Source organism: Tricharina praecox, assembly GCF_024521635.1.
Source record: "Tricharina praecox strain CBS 144465 chromosome Unknown BZA05scaffold_21, whole genome shotgun sequence".
In the NCBI taxonomy this organism is placed as follows: Eukaryota; Fungi; Ascomycota; class Pezizomycetes; order Pezizales; family Pyronemataceae; genus Tricharina; species Tricharina praecox.
Genome location: NW_026250423.1, coordinates 400,086 through 417,796, shown reverse-complemented (window position 1 = coordinate 417,796; position 17,711 = coordinate 400,086). Strand labels below are relative to the sequence as shown.

Below are 17,711 nucleotides of genomic sequence, written 5' to 3'. Positions count from 1 at the left end.
TCAAGCTGCCTGTTAGCGCACTCCCTGCTGGCTAGGTCCGAGTGCCGTCAGGTGGAACTTTTGCACCACGAGGACTCCCTTAAAAAGCTCGGCCCCTCTGCTCTCCCCAAGGGTACATGCTATAGTTGCCCACCCGTCTTCTACCCGTCATTCGACCGTGGAAATCCCGTCGTCGTCTGCGTCTCGTCGGCTCTCTGTATTTCCTCCTCGTCGTCCTTTCGGATTTCCAGTCAGCGGATTCGCCCCCAGCCCGGACTCCTTCCCTCACCTCCAGTCACGAGACCAAGATGGCCGTTCTTCGGAGTGTACTTGGTTCTTTGGTGGGTGTTTACTGTTGCTCACAGCTAGCCGCCGCCTACGTCGTTGGCAACCCTGTCTCCCTGCCGGGCTACCAACACGTCTTCCCGAACCCAGCACGCGTGGATGTCCTGCCGCCCAAATTCCAGCCGGCCGACGAACAGCAACAACAACAACCTGCCGAACCACTCGTTCCAAATGGCCTCGAGGACTGGATTAAGGATCAGAGGAAGACTTCGATGCGATTCTTGCTCGAAAATATCGCCCCCAACGGCTCGAACGCTAGAGGCGCTGCGCCCGGTTCCGTGATCGCTTCGCCGTCGAAAGACGCTCCGAACTACTACTACCAGTGGGTGCGGGATGCCGCAATCACCATGGCCGAGGTCGTCGCCGAATACGGGGAGACCAAGGACGAGAGTCTCAAGGCCATAATCGAAGATTACGCCAAGCTTCAGGATAGCATCCAGAACACGTTCAACCCCAGCGGCGGCTACACCACTGGCGGTCTCGGGGAGCCCAAGTTCATGATCGACGGTGCTCCATTCACGGAGTTTGTATCCAGTGTGGTCTTATTTGTTCAATCCACCCACGCTGCAGTCACTGACAGGTTCGCGCGGTGGAAAGGAATTGGGGACGTCCGCAACGGGACGGTCCTGCTCTCAGAGCTCTTACTCTGATGAATTACGTTCGGATGCTGAACGAGACGGACCCTTCGCTCATCAGCCACGACTGGCTTAGGAAGTTGTACGATGGAAAGTTCCCCACGCGTTCAGTGATCAAGGCCGATTTGGAATATATTTCGCACTCTTGGAATCTTACCGGATTTGATCTGTGGGAAGAGGTTAAGGATCTGCACTTCTATACCGCCCTTGTCCAGCACAAGGCTTTGGTTGAGGGACGCGAGTTGGCGGTGGTGCTTGGCGATTCTGCCGCAGGGGTCTGGTATGAGTCCCAGCGACACGAGCTGAGGAAGTTTCTCACCACTTCTTTCTGGAACAAGGAGCGCGGCCATCTGGTTGCTTACCTGGATACCCGGTATCGGTCCGGTATTGACTGTAGCTTACTGCTAGCTTCCCTCCACGGCAGCCAGGAGGACCTTTTCCCTCCTTGGTCGGACGAGATTCTTGCGAGTCTTGCGGTTCTCGTTGCCGACATGGCCGAGAGGCATCCTATTAACAAGCAGACCCCGCCGTTCTACCCTGAGGGAAGGCTTCGCGGCGTTGGCATCGGCAGGTACCCCGAGGATAGGTACGACGGTGTTGGTCTCGGTGAAGGAAATCCATGGTATGCCACTCCAACCCCCCCCTCTCCCCCCCCCCCCCCCCAAAAAAAAAAAAAAAAAAAAAAAAAAAAAAAGAAAATAGGAAGCCCGGCTCTAATCAATGTCGTCGTAGGTTCCTCTGCACGTCTTCTGTATCCAACATTCTCTACAACACGATCGAGCGCTTCCTCGAGCAAGGTTACTTCGACATCAACGACATGAACCTCGGCTTCTACCAGCGGTTGCACCCTACCGGCAACGCAGTGACAGGACGCTACACTGCTGGCCAGCCGGAATTCAAGAACTACCTCACCGACATGTTTAAGTATGCCGACAGCTTTTTAAACGTGATCCGCTGGCACGCGACACCCGAAGGCCGCCTCAGCGAGCAGTTCAACAAGTATTCGGGCTGGCAACGTGGCGCTAAGGACTTGACCTGGAGCTATGGGAGCTTTACGTCGGCGGCGGACGATAGGGAGGTTGCAAAGAAGGCACTGGTCAGGGGTATGGCTGTGGCTGCATGAGTACTTGGGTTATGAGTGTGTGTGTCTGTGTGTGTGTCTGTGTGTGTGTTTGTGTGTGTTTGTGTGCGCATGGCTGGTTTCATTATTACTACTACAACCCTACATTACGTGGTTCTGTTTGCGATCGATTCCACTTTTTATGAATGACGCGGGGTTTGGGCGCTTTTCGATGGGTAGACTGTTTTTTTGTACTGTATGAGTCGAGTCGAGAGAGTTGAGCGGTGTGTGGATACAATCGACATCGTTACGAATACTTGGATTGTTTGAAGTGAAGTGAAGAGAAGTGGAGTGAAGTGAGCCTGAACCAGTGAACAGCTGAAGAATATCAGTCAGGCATTACGACAGACACACATTCCACATCAGTCCTAGACTTGAGGACCGAACCCACTATGGTACACAGCCCTTGGATGTGCGCAAGATGGCAGGGAAGACCTATTGCGAAGCCTAGATAAAGTACTTTATCAAGATCCAGGGGGAAGGGGGGTTGATGTTCATCATCTAGCATTCGACAGGCTGCCGGCTTCGGCTTCGGCTTCGGCCATCGGTAAAAACAAAGTATTCCCGTCCTCCCGTGGGTTGCCTCCCTCCTATATTTCCGTATTTCCATGATTCCATCTTCCGAAGCCGCGGAACCGAGTCCCGTGTCCCGTCATCCGCGTTTTATACTGTACTTTGGCGCCAGTAGCTACACATTTTCCCCAACATACCTATCCCGGATAGGTACCAGGGGGTTGTCCGCACGGGTTTGTCGCAATTTTCGATTCCCGCCTGCTTGGGTTGGGTGGCTTTATACCGGTGTGGTCGGAGGAGTGGCGGTATACTCTACTTTAGTCGGAAGATTGCCGGAGACGTTCGGGCTACCTCCCCCTCCTCCGATCACTCACCGGCACTGCGAATAGCGCCCGCCGTACCACGTCTCGTCCCGTGTCCGTACCACTCCCCGTCCAGTGTCGTGTGGTCCCGCCCGCCTTCTGAGCCCATCCCCTGCAATCTAGGACTGGATACTAAGTAAGCGACGTGACATCCCATGACGCATCGGGTATCTTTCCTACTACCTGGGTGGTAATAGTACAACTCCACCGCCAGAACTGAGCTACGCATCTGCGTGTGCACATATTAACTAGTAAGCATCGGTGATACTGTTCTGTCCGGGCTTAACTAATGTGCGTAGCTGCTATGTCGAGGCAGTCCTCCCAGGCTCCCGCGTCGCCTGTTCACGCTCCATATGGATGCTGGCCCGCTTCTGGCAAGAATGTCGACAGTGGTGCTCTATGGGAACGCTGCCTCGCATACCTGACCCGCGGCGCAGTAGCATACAACGGCTCAAAGGTTATGCTGGGTTCCGCCAAACAGTCCGTACATCTTCTCTACTCGGACGTGGGAAGGATTGCTACCTACGCTGCTAGATTTCTACGCGGGATCACTCGGTGTTGGTGTTGGTGGTGGTGGTGGTGGTGGAGGTTAGTATGTAGTAGAGATGGTGAGGAGTAGTTTAGTGTTCGTTCCTCGTCAACAAAAAGAAGTCAAACAATTTCTGAGGAGAGCTGGCAATGGATTCACACCACCCTAACCCTCTTCGCAACGTTACAGCCATCGCACATAGCACTGATCATTCACGGTGCCCATAATACCACCAACGGGAGAAGTCCTCAGAATCGTCATTGCTTCATTTAAACGTATCTAAAGGCTGTACTCCTTGACACCATCTGCCGTGACAGCCCTGATCTTGAGACCCTTGAAGTCTATCGGTAACCGCTTCACCAGCTGCAGCACAATAGATGAATACGTCAGAGCCGTCCCATCAACCTGGGCCGAAAGGAAGGAGACAAACCTCATCGTGACACATCTTCATCAGCTCGAGGCCTCGCTCCAGATCGATGTCCGGCTGGTGGTGCTTATCCAGGATCGATAGGCAGTAGTACTGTGCGTATCCGTGGGCGGCGTACGGTACGGAGGCCTGCGACGCCAGGTAGTCCAGCCAGTAGAGGTGTGGCTTCTTCGTGGTGGTATCGAAACCGCCGACTAGGAGGTTGACGTTGTAGGCGTTCTGCACGTTTACTCGCGATTAGCCACAGCGTCTGCAAGCTATCCAGAGGGGGCGGACAAACCCTCGACCTAAGCGACCTCGCAAGCTCCCTCCGAATGAACGACGCCACGGCAGAAGGGGAGAGCTGCCAGTTCGTGTTGTTGCGCATGCCGTAGAGCTGGACGTTTGCCTGGATGTACTCGGCGAACTGAACTGGACACCCCCGGGCCGTGAGCTACTGGTCTCCGCCATCATCCTTCTTGCATTCATCGATTCCATCATACCGGTGTCGCCAGACTCTCCCACGTACGCCATCAAGGTGTGGGCGTTCAAGGCCCGCATCTTGTCGTCTTCGGCATTGAGGATGGTAACGCCGCGCATCGCCGCCTTCGACGACGCAAGCAGCACAAAGTCTTTACCGGTGATGCCTAGAAGAACCTCCCTTTGCAGTCCCGGGAAATTAGCGGGCTGCCCGGCAGCACATCAAGATAGCTCGAGCTTACATTTTCGCTGTACGGTGATGGAAGGTGGGGATGAAGGTGATGTGGAGGTGTTGGGGTTGTCAGTGTATGAAGCTCGACTTGAGGTTTGGCGGGCTGTTTGGCGACACACCGACGCGGGCAAGGTCTCTCTCCCACCACCCAACCCACTCTAACTCGCTAAGTCATCAACTGGAGCTAGTTAACTAGAGCCGCATTGATGCCAAGAGTTCCCGTTCAGTGAGGCGAAAAAAAGATTTCGTAGCGCAGTCCATCTAGTAAACTCTCTCTCTCACGCTGAGAGAAATGTCATTCCGCCTGTTCCTTTGTCGGTGAACGCCAACACCACTCCATTACTCAATCGGCCGCGAAACATATACATACGCTCATAGTACCAACCGATAATGTCGTCGTTTTTCACCCTGCCGGGCTCTGCGAAACGAAAACGTGCCGACGCCGCCGGGAATAAGTCTAAGAAAGTTCGCCCCACAGACGCAGCAGCTGGTGGATCGGAGAAGCGACCGCAGAAGAGGAGGAATGAGGATGATGAGATCTCGAGCGAGTCAGAGGATGAGAATGCGAAGCCCAGAGGATCGGACGACGAGGACGAGGACGAGGAGCTTGCTGGGGAGACTGCGGCGGAAAAGCGCCTGAGGCTTGCGCAACAGTATCTGAACAATATTCGCGAGGAAGTTGGTATGTTTCGGTCGGTGGGGGGGTGCTATTTTTCTTTGCGGGAGCTTGGAGACTGACAGTAGGATCGCAGATGAGGGTGGATTCGACGCTGCCGACATCGACCGTGATCTGATCGCCGAGCGCTTGAAGGAGGATGTCGCGGAGGAGAAGGGCCGTTTATATCGACATATCGCCGACGATTTCTCGTTTAGCACTGCCGTCTCGTCCCTATTCCGAATGGATGCTGGTCCCACTACCGGCATCGCCGTCAGCGATCCATACATCTACACTGTCACCCGTCACCGATACCTCGTGAAGTGGGAGCTCCCCGCTTACCCGCCCCCACCAGCCACTTCGAACAACACTCCCCGGACAAGGCCTAAACGAGTGCAGTACGTGCGCGGAGGCCGGAAGAAGGACGAGGGCTTTGAGGGCCACACGGATGATATCCTTTGTGTTGCTGCATCCGCGGATGGGAAATTTGTTGCGACTGGAGGCAAAGACCACAAGCTCATCGTATGGGATGCCGAGACATTGAAGATCCTGAAGGTGTTCAGGCAGCATCGTGCAGGTGTCACTGGTCTTGTTTTCAGGCGCGGGACGAATGAGCTGTACTCAAGCTCTTCCGACCGGACAGTGAAGCTGTGGAGCTTGAACGAGCTGGCGTACGTGGAGACTCTTTTCGGACACCAGGATGAGGTTCTGAGCATTGCTGCGTTAGCTGGGGAACGGTGTGTTTCGGTTGGTGCTCGCGACCGGACGGCGAGGTTATGGAAGATTGTCGATGAGACACAACTTGTGTTCCGCGGCGGTGGGTCTGGGGAGGGGAAAGTACGAAAGAACAAGGACGGGAGTATACGGCACGAGGAGGGCAGTATGGATTGTGTTGCCATGCTCGATGAAGAGCATTTCGTCACCGGAAGTGACAATGGGTATTATCACCTGCCACCAAACTTGCCGCTGAGATCACAGTTCTGATATGATTTGCGCAGAAACATTTCCCTCTGGTCGATCCACAAGAAGAAGCCTATACACACGATCCAAGTCTCCCACGGACTCGCCCCACCCCTGCTACCGGAGAAATCTAGCGCGGAAACAAATCCTGTACAAGAGCCCGCCGCTCCCGCTCAGCCCCGCTGGGTCACCGCGCTGACGGCTATTCCATACTCCAACCTAATATTCTCCGGCTCTTGGGATGGAAGTGTAAGAGCCTGGAAAGTGACGGCCGACAAGAGGAAGCTCGAGGCTGTGGGTGTGATAGGCGGCGAAGGCACCGTCCGTGGAATCGTCAACGGGATCGCAGTTCTGGAGAGAGGTACCACCAAGAAAGATGCGAAGGTGGTCGTCTGCGTCGCCACCGGAAAGGAGATGAGGCTGGGAAGATGGATGGAGGTCGAGGGACGGAGCGGTGGCTACGTTTTGGACGTCATGAAGAAGAGCTCGGGCACTGGCGGTGCTGACGAGGATATGGAGGAGGGCGGCGATGCATAGTCAGAGGATTTGGTTGTAAATACAAAAGCTTCTCATCTATAGGTTCAATTCTGGAGTTTGTCTGTAATAATGACTTGGTTTACTCGTACCACCTCCTCTACATACTCTGATTTCCAAAGGGCTGAACTTTTGAAGGAGTGATTTCCTATGGGTGGAGCAATCCTTAATCCTTGGCGGATGCCTGAACAAGACGCATGTCAGCCTTGCAGTAATAACCCATGAGGTACCAGTATATAAGACCCCGCGGTGGATAGTCCCAAGCAATGGCGAATTGTCGATCCAGCTACTCTCGCGATGTCCGACTACGGCAGTCTCGACCTTGAAAACAGCGACGTCGAAAGCGACTTCGACGTGTCGGCGTGCTCATCGACCAGCGTCTCGGGGACGCCCGTGAGCGCGGGCTTCGTCGAGTCCGGCGGGCTGGAGGCGCTGCCGCTCGAGCTGCACCGGCTGATAATGCGGCACGTACGGCACCACGACATTCCCTACGAATTCACCCGCTAACATCCCCACCTCGCAGCTCTCGAAACCGGAGCTGTGCTCGCTCTTGCTGGCCTCCAAAGCGCTCGCCGCGATAGCAGTGCACGAGCTCTACCGCTCCGTCGCGTTCGTTGGCGGTGCGCACGCGCGCAACAAGGCGTTGCTCGCCGCGCTCGCGGCTGGCAAGAAGGCGCTCGTGCGCTGCATCTCGATCGGCCGGTTCCACCTGGAGAGCGAGCCGCTGCTCGCGATCGAGGCGCTGCTGGCCGAGCTCTGCGCTACCAGCCAGCTCGAGGCTGTGGTCTACCCGCATTCCCGGCTCAAGTCTGAGGCGTCGTGGAAGAGCCGGCTTGGGGTGGGCGTGCGCGCCATCGCCCGCACAAGGGAGCTGAGGTACTTGGCCTTGGGCGTGCTGGATGTGGCCGACTGTGGGTTCCTGGAGCTGGGAATGCAGTCGAAGGAGTTGCTGGGGCTCTCGGCGGTGTTCTCCCCGCACGCCACTGATCCGCTGGGGGAGCTACCGGATATGGCGGCGAATGGCGACGTGAGCTGGTTGTTGCCGCGGTGTGGCGCGGTCGATGACAATGTGGTCCTGCGCCGGCTGCTGCAGGACGCACAGGGAACACTGGAGGGATTAGCTTTGGATGCGAAACGGGTGCGCGACTTAAAAGCGTTGTACGCGAGTGGCAGCGGAACTGGGATGGAGAATGATCAGGGACTCCTAAGGTTTTGGGAGGGGATGGAGTTCGGGAGGTTGACCAGACTTGGGCTGTGGCATTGGGCTATGGGGGGATCGAAGAACATGGCGGGGTTGCTCGCTGCGGTCAACTTTGAGGCGCTGGTGGAACTGAGGCTGATGCTGTGTCCGGACCTGGCGGAGCTGGTGCAGGCGTTGGGAGCGAAGGAGATCAAGATGAAGAAGTTGAAAACGCTCGCTATCTGCGGTTCACAGGAGGTGGTGGCCAGCTTGCTGTGTAACTATGTGCCGCCGGAACAGCTGGTGGACCTTTACATCCGGATCACAGATGGCACTCACCAGGCGTGGAACAACAAGGTCTTCGTTCTGGAGCAGGATTTCATCAATGCGCTGGTGGGCTGTGGGAGTTCCATCGAGATGCTCGACATGGCCGTGAACTGGGCCTCGGGGACATACCTACGAGGCGGGCTCGTTCTCAACGGCGCGGCACTGGGCCAGATCACCAGCACCTTCACCAATCTGCGTGAACTCTGCGTAGCGGTCGACTTCGCCGACTGGGTAAGCTTATTCCACCCCTCCTCCCTCCCTCCCACGACTAACCCCTCCCACAGGTCGAAATCGTCCAGCACCTCTCCCACCTGTCGCATCTACACACGATCCACCTCACGCCGAACGAGCTGATCCCACTGCCTCGTTCACGTGCTCACGCCCGCCTCGTCGAGATGTCTGACCTGAGCTACGAGTACACGTTGTCGCAGGTGCACCCGTCGCGGGCCAGCGCGCCCTCGCTGCATTTCGACGCGCACGCTCGCGGGTTCTTGCTGGACCTTGTGGAGACCATCCTACTCACGTGTTGTACCCGTGCCCCGCTGCATAGGGCCTTTGATTTCTTCAAGGACGCACGGTTGAGAATGGTAGGCCTCACCATGCCCGCTGGTGGTACTGGGGCGTATCAGGGTTATTGGAGGGCCGTTAAGTATGCTATCAGGGCTGAGAGAATGGCACCTGTGTGGGCGCTGACCCAGGAGGCGAAGAGGAGGTCGTTTGAGAGGTCGGATGTTGAGAGGGTTGTGGGAAGGGTGGGCGGGTGGGAGGTCGGGCTTGATTGTGTAGGCATCGGCAATGAGGATGAGATTGAGAGGACGGAGCATGAGAGGATCATGAGTGTCGTTTTTGGGAATCACAGGTAGGAAGGGTGTACATGTACCTAATGTATGATGTGATCTACAATTTTGGTGTGGTTTAAGAGATCTGTTTGGGGAAAGCTACAAGGCTAGAAGAGTGTATTGCCGTTCTAGCAAGATATAGGGAATGCCAGGGCTTGGATTCCAGAGGCATCTCTACTATCCCCTACATGTCCGGGGCGGGAGTATACCTGTTACACTGCAAAGTATGCCCGACTAGGCCCGTTTAGGAGGCGGCAGTGCGTCTACACAACCACACGGCTCACTGTCTCGATTAGTTTGGTTGCAGCTGTGCTGGTAGCAGTCACGGTTGCTACTATGATAGTCGCCGTCGCCACCTCTGACCCACGATCCTTCAAACATCCGCGGTTCCAATACCAGAGAAATGAGCAACAGCGTTGATACAGAGGCTATCGGGCCGGGACTCGAGTTATAAAAAGGCAGCCATGTTGCAGACAGGCCACCGGCGAATACTACTACACCGAGGGCGGCGGCGGACTCTACCAGGTGCTAGGTACACTGTCAAATGTTTAGAAAAGATTCGGGCGAAGGGAAGTGGGAATATACGCTGCTAAATACATAATGTTGGAGAGCCTGTTTGTACTAATTCACACATGTTGCTTTGCGGAAGAGCCCACTCGCGGAATGCTTTTGATATCACTCGTTGCCACCTTTCTGCGCCAGTCCAAATTAGGCCACGCTAGGGAGTTGTAACAGGTATACTCCCGCCCCGGACATGTAGGGAATACCGCTTCCACTCAGTGGCGTACCAGGCAGGCGGCGTGGTTGGTGACGGGATTCAAGCACTGCCAGCGTGAATGATCACTCGGTTGGACACGTTTTGTCTTGGAAGGATGAATGAAGGAGGAAGGAGTGAAGTAAGCTTGAATAGGTTCTAAATACAGCGGTTCTGATTGATGACATTTTATGATAATAATAGAAGGATAAGTTATAGTGGAATACGGGAAGTAAGCATTAAAAAGAGATGATAAAACGAAGAGTTTCCAAGAACCAGAAATGCGCAATGAAGTCCAAAAAAGCCAGACCAAAGCGTATCAAGCCACCGTCAACGCTCACGCCACTCCGTCTCCTTAGGCTCCTTCCTCCGCCTCGACCACGGCTGCTTCGGCCATCTACCACACGAGTTCTTGGTCGCGTAGTGCTCCAGACAGTAGTCATCGTAGCATTCTGTCCAGCTCATCCACGAATGCGGTAAATTCTTCAGCTGGGCGGCCGTGGTAGGGGCGGTGATGGTGGTGGGGGTCCCCCAATCGAGATCGGGGTCGTATGGGACTGGAGGCGGGCGGTCCCAGTCTGAGAGGTAGCCATTTTCATCGGCATTGGTGGGGGAGTTGTCGGGCTCGGTGGCCTCGGTGGCCTGGGGGCTGGGAACGGTAGCGGCAATGATTGCTTCGGGAGGATCCACCGACGTATTTCCCTGCTCAACTGGAGCTGGTAGAGTGGGTGTGCCGCCCGGTACCATGGTGTACTCCTCTGCGATTGGATCCACGGGGCCCGGCGTAGTAATTTCCTGTAGTTCAGTGGCTGGAGGGGCTTCTCGGACGGGCGTGAACTCCGCGGCATCGGAGACGGCATCCAGTCCAATGCTATCCTTTCTCACGTCGGAGACTTCTGGCGTCACAGGGACGGAGCGCAGAGGACGCGGTCTGCCAAAGCCCGCCGAAAACGCTGCTGCCAAAGGTACTGCATACAGGTAACCCGGAGCTTCGCCAAAAACGAAGCCGATATACCGCTTCGGCCCGAAGATGAGACAAAGGAGATACACCGCCGGTGGCAGAGCCGCCAGCACAGCCCTCGACATTGTCATCCTGCGGGAGATATTGAATACTACCACCAATGCATAGGTCACGGGTACGAAGTAGTAGTAGTAGCAGCAATCGGACGAATAGTCAGGCCTCCTACCATCGTAAAAACCGAACATGATGAACGGACCGACAATCGACCAGAATAAGGAGGTCACAAGGAGATGCGCTTTGAGGAGGAGGCCACGGCGCGACTGCAGCTTTGCGGTGGTAGCTGGCTCGGTGCTTCTCCGCAAGATGGCGAGGACCGATTCGGTGAGGCTATGGATGTTAGCAATCTAAGAGCACTAGCACTTGCGGAGCTTAGTTACCTGGCTGCGGTGACGATTTCAGCTACTACGGCAGCATGATGGCCGCCCACTGTGTTGATATGTAAGAATGCAGACACGGCTACCACCATTGCTGTGCGGCAGTCCGTCAATGAAGGATCAACTATTGCTGCTCCTTTCCCGGCAATACTCACCCAACACAGTTTGGAGCTCATCGGCGTACATATTGCCCCACTTCCAAAAGATGCTGTAATCGTCGACCAGACCAGCCTCGTCTGCGAAGCGGATTTGGTTCGCGACTGCGGTAGCCTTCATTAAGGCTTGGGCGGCTCTCCGGCTCTTGCGCCGACGTGCGCTTGCCGATTTCCCCTCCGTCGCAGTAGCGCCACATGGTATCGAAAGTGCATTTCCGCTAGAGTCGTTGGGATCAGCAGGTGTTTGCATCCACTTGAAGATCCGAATCGCATACCTGGTCGAAGAGCTGCAGCATGCGGCCCAGATAGCACACGCAACCGATGCGACTCCAAAAAGGAAGGGCCCCGGTTTCTCTTGCATACCCGATTCCGCGAGCATCGCTGCGCAATTGTTTGTTCGAACGCGACGAGTCGACGATGTGGACTGTGGTGATGTTGCGAAATGCTTCAATCGTCAGCCCCTGACCTGGGTTGAGAATTTGCGTTTGAGGTGATACATACTCTCTATGCTTATAGGTTGCGGCGGCTTGTGTGACTGTTGCTTGCAGCAGGGTGGGCTGGGAGAGGCTGGAGGTTCGTCTCGGCGTCTCGAAAGTCCTCAGCATGCTCAGATACAAGTTTGTTCAGATATATATACCCGCCTCACCATTGTCGAAGTTGAAAACGTACCTATGATACTTTCCTGATGTAAGCGTCATTACTTCTGCCGGAGAACTCAGCGGGTTAGTACAAACCATCCGCAATGCAGTGACCAGTCTTCTCAATCCAACGACTGCTGACCGGTGATGCCGTTGCCCTCGCTGTTATGTATCGTACAAGCTGTTTCGGCGGCGAGTATGCGTCTTGCTCTTGCTCTTGCTCTTGCTCCCCCTTAAAAGAGAAGATATCGCGAAAAATAGAAAGACGATTAACATCCCAAAGTTGTCTAGTCCTCCAGGCTCGACTCTACTCTGAGTATGATTTACCTGGCACCCACTCTACCAGTATTTGCATGTACACGCATGGACGATGGCTGAGACGGTGAAGTTACTCTGTGACAAAGGCACGTAGCCAAGACGAGTGGCCGTCGTAGGGACAGACCTTCTCGGACGGACATCCCATCCAACCGGCCCTACACATCCATACCAGTTCCCTTAAAACTCATAACCACCAATAACCCATCACATCCTGAACCACGTGACGAGCGGCATGCACGGACCAGGTCCTGTTTAGCCTGCAAGCCTGCAAGCCTACACATCAAGTGAGGTGGATTCCCGGATTCTCCACGCCCTGCGCTCTGCCGAACTCCGCTGTTGGCTCTTAGTCTGCAGCGAAGCGCGGACCGTCGGGCCGTCACACCGGGTCTAACGAGACGTCAGCACTCCCGATACGAACGCAATTGCTGTCGTGCTGAATTTAAAGAGCACCGCATCTCCCCCAATTATTATGGCTACCAGCCAGATACTCAATCGGCTACTACGATGATGGACACGAAGCAGAGCGAACGGGAGAAGCTCCTCGACGAGAAACACGTCGAAATCGTGCCCCACGGCGCTCGACGCAGCAAACGACCGTCGTCACACCGGAACGCCTTTTTGGGATTCGCTGTTCTTGCGACTGCAGTGTTGTACTTCACATCTGGCCCCTGCCGCCATCATCCCCACCACGGGCCGAACGATGAAGCCGCGCAATGGCAGAGCGAAGGATGGTTCCCCAGTCGTTCGTATACCCTCGATCCCACTTTCCTGACTTGCCTCACCCTTTCTAACGTTGTACAGCTCGCGGCGGAACCGTCAAGAGCTGGGAAGAGAGCTACCGCAAGGCAGCTGAGATGGTGGGAAAGATGACGCTCACTGAAAAGGTCAACGTCACTACGGGAACCGGATGGTCACAGGGTCTATGTGTTGGGAATACGGCGCCAGCCGTTCACGTCGGCTTTCCATCGCTGTGCTTGCAGGATGGTCCGCTGGGATTGCGGTTTGTGGATCATGCGACGGCATGGCCGGCAGCGTTGACGGTCGGGGCGACGTTCAATCGCGAACTGGCCTTCAGGAGGGGCGCGGGCCATGGCGAAGAGGCAAGGAAGAAAGGTGTTCATGTGCTATTGGGACCATCTATGGGACCGCTGGGGAGGATGCCCGGTGGCGGGAGGTTCGCTACAACTGAAATCTTTCTCGACTCGATACTAACTGTGGCTATAGAAATTGGGAGGGTTTTGGCACGGATCCATACTTGCAAGGTGTGCAGGCTGCGCAGACCATCCAGGGAATCCAGTCCTCCGGTGTTATTGCTACAGCAAAGCACTTCATTCTCAACGAACAGGAACATTTCCGACAGATTGCATGTCTTACTACATTCCCATCGATCCACATTCAATCCCTAATCTGTTGATAGCTCGAGTGGGAGGAAAGCCCGGAACACGCCATCTCAAGCAATGTCGATGACAGGACCATGCACGAGCTCTACCTTTGGCCCTTCGCGGATTCCATCAGGGCTGGTGTAGCCTCTGTGATGTGTTCATACAACCAAGTGAACAACACCTACGCCTGCGGAAATTCCAAGACTATGAACGGCCTTCTGAAGGACGAGCTCGGTTTTCAGGTAAGATATAGTCAAACACAAGCCATTCTACCACTCTGCTAACCCCATACTAGGGATTCGTCCAAAGCGACTGGTACGCTCTCCGTGACGGAGTATCGTCGATCCTCGGCGGTCTCGATGTAGTGATGCCCGGCAATATTGTACACGACGACGCCGGCTACTCTCTTTTCGGTGCCAACCTCACCGCCGCCGTCATGAACTCGACGATCCCGCTGGAACGCCTGGACGACATGGCACTCCGTGTAGTGGCAGCCTGGTACCAATTGTCGCAGGACGACAAGTCCAAATTTCCCGAGGAGAAGCCCAACTTCTCCAGCTGGACAGACGAGAAAGAAGATTTCATCTATCGCGGCGCCGGGGAGGGCGAGCGCGGCGTTGTAAACCAGTACGTCGATGTCCAATCGGACCACTGGAAGACTGCTCGGCAGATTGCGGTCGAGGGAACAGTACTAGTCAAGAACTCTGGTATCCTCCCACTTCGGCGTGGGGCATTTAAGGGGAAGAATATCGGCATCTACGGCGAAGATGCAGGTTCCGAGGATCAAGAGGGATTCCCCAACTTCTGCAAGGACCGCGGATGCAACAAGGGGAGTCTTGGGAGTGGCTGGGGAAGTGGTGCGGTCGAGTATGCCGTTTTCCACTCGCCGTTGACGGAGTTGAAGAGATCATTCAACAGCTCCGCCGATGACATCCCCAATTTCACCGCAATTACGGATAACGACCAGACCTCGCACATTGCGAGATCTGCCAGTTCCCAGGATCTGTGTTTCGCCTTCATCAATTCGGATGCTGGGGAGGGTTATATCACGGACCCGTTGATAGGCGTGGCTGGAGATCGTAACGATCTGTATGCCCAGCGCGGTGGTGATAGCGTTGTCAAGACCGTCGCCAGGAACTGCGAGAATACTATCGTTGTCGTCCATGCCGTTGGCCCGGTCATCCTCGAGAAGTGGATCGATATTCCCGGCGTCAAGGCGGTCGTTCTCGCCCACCTTCCGGGACAGGAGAGCGGGAAGGCGCTGGCCGAGATCATATTCGGCGACGCAAACCCCAGCGGAAAGCTCCCCTACACCATTGGCAAGAGCCTTAAGGACTACGGCCCCGGCGCACAGATAATGTACCACCCGAACGCCGAGGTGCCGCAGCAGACCTTCAAGGAAGGCTTCGAGGTTGACTACCGATACTTCGACAAACACGACATCACTCCTCGCTATCCCTTCGGCCACGGGCTGTCCTACACGTCATTCACCATCTCCTCACCAAAACTAGTCGAGCACATGTCCAAGGCCACCTTCCCATCGCCGCGGCCAGATATGATCGCCCCGCCCACGATCCAATCCACACTTCCTCCGGTCTCGGAGGTCCTGTTCCCACGGAACTTCAAGAAAATCCTCCACTACATCTACCCCTACCTCTCCAGCGTCTCCGAGATCTTCTCGCAGCACCCGGTCTCTTACCCCAAGGACTACTTCACGACGCGCCCCCTATCCCCAGCCGGCGGCGGCGAGGGCGGTAATCCCTCGCTGTGGGATGTGATCGCTAGTCTCTCAGTGGCGGTCAAGAACACGGGCGATGCGTCCGGGGCGGAGGTCGCGCAGCTCTACATTGGATTTCCCGAGGTTGAAGGCGTCGAGTTTCCGGTCAGGGTGTTGAGAGGGTTTGAGAAGGTGCACCTTGGGAAGGGCGAGGAGACGAAGGTCACCTTTGAGGTCAGGAGGAGGGATTTGAGCTACTGGGATGTAAACGCGCAGAATTGGAGAATGCCCACGGATGGCAGGTTTACTCTGTGGGTCGGGAATAGCTCCAGGGATCGGCAGGTTGAGGTCGAGTTTTAGAAACTCGGTGGTGGATGGGATGGTGGTTGGTGGCTGATAGAATGAATTGTATACTTTTTGGTTACTGAAAATGTTCTTGAGCTTTAAAAGTGACTTCATTACTGTGCTAGGGAATCGGTATTGAGTGATTATACATCGATACCGGCAGGTTGATACATGAGTAAAGCTCAGGCCCCCAATTCGTCCATCACAAGCCCATGATAATCTCAACAATTCCAGGCAGTCCGTCTGGTCCAGGCTGCAGTCCGGGTTGGACTACCTATATCGAATACTGAAACGGACTCGGCGGATATAGTACCTAAGTAGGCGAGCATGACAGTGTGAGAGCCCACGGATTGGAACTTAGAAGCTCCGACGCAGCTCGGCAAGCGTCTGTTGCTAGCCATGGTGATGGTTTTGATCGCATGAAGGTTTAAGGAGCATTGCGCTCACTTTCTACCGAGGGATGATTTGCTGCTGATTTGCGTTTGTATCGTGAGAGAGATTGTGGAATAGAGTAGGAGAAGTAGGAGAAGTGGGAGGAGTACAGAGAGATAGGGCGTGTTGGATTGAAAGTTCTTGGAATAATTTCCCAAGCCAGTAACCGGCATCGTGAGGCCCGCTGGAGGATGCAGTCAAGCATGCATTATCACTCGCCTTCCAAGCCCTCGACCGTTGGTGGCATGCGGACTCGAAAGGATGAACGCAGCAATAGACCGACAGCGGTAGAGCCTTCTATCTACCCCCGCAGACCTGGCAGGAAAGATCGGGTTTGTGGTCGCTATAGTCTAGACAGGCCGTATGCGATAATTAATTGGTGCTCTCTCTCTCGCTCACTCGAAACGATGATCCCATACCAACCATTGAGGGGCAGCGACATTCATTCACCGGATAAGACTGCTGTTAAAGACGATGTTCCCATACGCAGAATGAAAAAGAACCCAGAAAGACAGGTATCGTCAAGACAAGTAACTCCAGCCAAAAGCAATTATCCTCCGCCGTGCTCAAACCTCAGACCTCAAACGTCACAGTCCCTCCGTCTTCAAAAGTACTATTCCCGCGCCTGGCATGGAATTCCCTGTCCCTGTCCCGGTCCCGGTCCCGGTCCACCGCCCTCACCCGCCGCTCTCCAAGCTTCTCTCTAGTAGCCCTCAACTTCTCCCGCAACTCACGTCTCCTCTCCCTCTCGCCAGTCTGCAACCCAGGCACCGGAGGTACATACTGCCTGGGCACATCCCTCGGAGCCTCCCCCGCCCTCGCTCTATCTCTCCTCCTAACCCTCTCCTCAAACAACCCCCTAACCGCCTTCGCAGTAGGACAGTCGCACTTAACGGCCTCGGGCAGCACTCCCGTCGCCTCAACCCACTCTCTCACGACCTGCTGGCCCATCTCCCCGTCCCCCTCCCCATCCACCCCCTCATCCCCCTCCCCTTGCCCACCCATCTGGACCCCCCCATCCCTCACTCCCACCCCCAAGACCGGCGGAACCCTGCGCACCCTCTTAACCCCCCTCCTCAAATCCTCGAGCTCAACCCTAACACGCGCGAGTTCCTGTCCGGTCTCGCGGGCGACCCTTTTGGCAGCCGCAAGCTCGAGCGTCTGCACGCGCGTGTATCGGTCGAGCGCTGCACATTGCCGCTGCCATAGGTCCTCGGACTGTCGGGACTCCGCGAGTAGGGCTTGAAGGTCCGCGAGGTGGTTTTGGAGCTCGGCCGTTTGCGCTTGCGCCGTTGTGAGCGCCGCGCGGTAGGTGGCGAGCGTGCGCGCGTGCGCGTGCAGGAGCGGGTTGGACATGCGCTGCGAGTGGAATGGGATGTGGAGAGGTGGTGGGCGGAGTTCGTGGTGCCCGTGGCCGTGTGTGCTGTGGTGGACAAGGTTGGCAGATGACGCGAATCAATGGGGGTGCGGAATATGCCG

General features: G+C 55.6%; 7 protein-coding genes across 7 annotated transcripts; 4 read left to right on the top strand and 3 right to left on the bottom strand.

Moving 5' to 3' along the window:
• The first annotated feature begins 90 nt into the window (after window positions 1-90).
• BZA05DRAFT_405191 (Six-hairpin glycosidase-like protein) lies at window positions 91-2,335 on the top strand. The gene is made up of 3 exons (XM_051484392.1): window positions 91-847; window positions 922-1,581; window positions 1,692-2,335. The coding sequence occupies exons 1-3, from the start codon at window positions 288-290 to the stop codon at window positions 2,080-2,082; spliced, it is 1,611 nt and encodes a 536-aa protein (XP_051337365.1). The 5' UTR covers window positions 91-287; the 3' UTR covers window positions 2,083-2,335.
• A 1,281-nt stretch (window positions 2,336-3,616) lies between these two features.
• On the bottom strand, window positions 3,617-4,784 carry BZA05DRAFT_405190 (nucleophile aminohydrolase). Its single transcript, XM_051484391.1, has 5 exons — window positions 4,612-4,784; window positions 4,393-4,550; window positions 4,191-4,321; window positions 3,914-4,129; window positions 3,617-3,846 (listed from the first exon to the last, which is right to left on the bottom strand). Coding segments are annotated over exons 1-5 (591 nt in total). The 5' UTR covers window positions 4,614-4,784; the 3' UTR covers window positions 3,617-3,762.
• An 85-nt stretch (window positions 4,785-4,869) lies between these two features.
• Window positions 4,870-6,809, top strand: BZA05DRAFT_405188 (WD40-repeat-containing domain protein). The gene is made up of 3 exons (XM_051484390.1): window positions 4,870-5,283; window positions 5,354-6,194; window positions 6,255-6,809. Exons 1-3 carry the CDS (start codon window positions 4,992-4,994, stop codon window positions 6,751-6,753), a joined length of 1,632 nt encoding a protein of 543 aa, XP_051337363.1. The 5' UTR covers window positions 4,870-4,991; the 3' UTR covers window positions 6,754-6,809.
• Window positions 6,810-6,951: 142 nt separating this feature from the next.
• Window positions 6,952-9,293, top strand: BZA05DRAFT_437908 (uncharacterized protein). Its single transcript, XM_051486467.1, has 4 exons — window positions 6,952-7,218; window positions 7,274-8,488; window positions 8,542-8,981; window positions 9,025-9,293. The coding sequence occupies exons 1-4, from the start codon at window positions 7,048-7,050 to the stop codon at window positions 9,041-9,043; spliced, it is 1,845 nt and encodes a 614-aa protein (XP_051337362.1). The 5' UTR covers window positions 6,952-7,047; the 3' UTR covers window positions 9,044-9,293.
• Window positions 9,294-9,987: 694 nt separating this feature from the next.
• BZA05DRAFT_405183 (uncharacterized protein) lies at window positions 9,988-11,871 on the bottom strand. Its single transcript, XM_051484389.1, has 4 exons — window positions 11,676-11,871; window positions 11,401-11,618; window positions 11,249-11,339; window positions 9,988-11,198 (listed from the first exon to the last, which is right to left on the bottom strand). Exons 1-4 carry the CDS (start codon window positions 11,777-11,779, stop codon window positions 10,181-10,183), a joined length of 1,431 nt encoding a protein of 476 aa, XP_051337361.1. The 5' UTR covers window positions 11,780-11,871; the 3' UTR covers window positions 9,988-10,180.
• Window positions 11,872-12,496: 625 nt separating this feature from the next.
• BZA05DRAFT_405180 (family 3 glycoside hydrolase) lies at window positions 12,497-15,886 on the top strand. The gene is made up of 5 exons (XM_051484388.1): window positions 12,497-13,098; window positions 13,158-13,530; window positions 13,581-13,719; window positions 13,774-13,980; window positions 14,034-15,886. Exons 1-5 carry the CDS (start codon window positions 12,861-12,863, stop codon window positions 15,813-15,815), a joined length of 2,739 nt encoding a protein of 912 aa, XP_051337360.1. The 5' UTR covers window positions 12,497-12,860; the 3' UTR covers window positions 15,816-15,886.
• Window positions 15,887-16,588: 702 nt separating this feature from the next.
• On the bottom strand, window positions 16,589-17,705 carry BZA05DRAFT_457640 (uncharacterized protein). The gene has a single exon (XM_051487580.1). It carries the CDS (start codon window positions 17,586-17,588, stop codon window positions 16,806-16,808), a length of 783 nt encoding a protein of 260 aa, XP_051337359.1. The 5' UTR covers window positions 17,589-17,705; the 3' UTR covers window positions 16,589-16,805.
• Window positions 17,706-17,711: the final 6 nt, after the last annotated feature.

Excerpts from the sequence above, each read along its gene's own strand:
- BZA05DRAFT_405183 (XM_051484389.1), bottom strand. The coding sequence starts at position 11,779 with ATGCTCGCGGAATCGGGTATGCAAGAGAAACCGGGGCCCTTCCTTTTT. Across the intron at positions 11,340-11,400 it reads TGAGCTCCAAACTGTGTTGG|CAATGGTGGTAGCCGTGTCT; the intron begins GTGAGTATTGCC and ends ACTGCCGCACAG. Across the intron at positions 11,199-11,248 it reads GAAATCGTCACCGCAGCCAG|CCTCACCGAATCGGTCCTCG; the intron begins GTAACTAAGCTC and ends TAACATCCATAG.
- BZA05DRAFT_405188 (XM_051484390.1), top strand. The coding sequence starts at position 4,992 with ATGTCGTCGTTTTTCACCCTGCCGGGCTCTGCGAAACGAAAACGTGCC. Across the intron at positions 5,284-5,353 it reads CAATATTCGCGAGGAAGTTG|ATGAGGGTGGATTCGACGCT; the intron begins GTATGTTTCGGT and ends GTAGGATCGCAG. Across the intron at positions 6,195-6,254 it reads GTCACCGGAAGTGACAATGG|AAACATTTCCCTCTGGTCGA; the intron begins GTATTATCACCT and ends TGATTTGCGCAG.
- BZA05DRAFT_405180 (XM_051484388.1), top strand. The coding sequence starts at position 12,861 with ATGATGGACACGAAGCAGAGCGAACGGGAGAAGCTCCTCGACGAGAAA. Across the intron at positions 13,531-13,580 it reads AGGATGCCCGGTGGCGGGAG|AAATTGGGAGGGTTTTGGCA; the intron begins GTTCGCTACAAC and ends CTGTGGCTATAG. Across the intron at positions 13,720-13,773 it reads AGGAACATTTCCGACAGATT|CTCGAGTGGGAGGAAAGCCC; the intron begins GCATGTCTTACT and ends ATCTGTTGATAG.
- BZA05DRAFT_405191 (XM_051484392.1), top strand. The coding sequence starts at position 288 with ATGGCCGTTCTTCGGAGTGTACTTGGTTCTTTGGTGGGTGTTTACTGT. Across the intron at positions 848-921 it reads GACGGTGCTCCATTCACGGA|GAATTGGGGACGTCCGCAAC; the intron begins GTTTGTATCCAG and ends CGCGGTGGAAAG. Across the intron at positions 1,582-1,691 it reads CTCGGTGAAGGAAATCCATG|GTTCCTCTGCACGTCTTCTG; the intron begins GTATGCCACTCC and ends ATGTCGTCGTAG.
- BZA05DRAFT_437908 (XM_051486467.1), top strand. The coding sequence starts at position 7,048 with ATGTCCGACTACGGCAGTCTCGACCTTGAAAACAGCGACGTCGAAAGC. Across the intron at positions 7,219-7,273 it reads ACCGGCTGATAATGCGGCAC|CTCTCGAAACCGGAGCTGTG; the intron begins GTACGGCACCAC and ends CCCACCTCGCAG. Across the intron at positions 8,489-8,541 it reads CGGTCGACTTCGCCGACTGG|GTCGAAATCGTCCAGCACCT; the intron begins GTAAGCTTATTC and ends CCCCTCCCACAG.
- BZA05DRAFT_457640 (XM_051487580.1), bottom strand. The coding sequence starts at position 17,588 with ATGTCCAACCCGCTCCTGCACGCGCACGCGCGCACGCTCGCCACCTAC.
- BZA05DRAFT_405190 (XM_051484391.1), bottom strand. Across the intron at positions 4,322-4,392 it reads GGGAGAGTCTGGCGACACCG|TTCAGTTCGCCGAGTACATC; the intron begins GTATGATGGAAT and ends GGGGGTGTCCAG. Across the intron at positions 4,130-4,190 it reads CGAGGTCGCTTAGGTCGAGG|AACGCCTACAACGTCAACCT; the intron begins GTTTGTCCGCCC and ends GTAAACGTGCAG.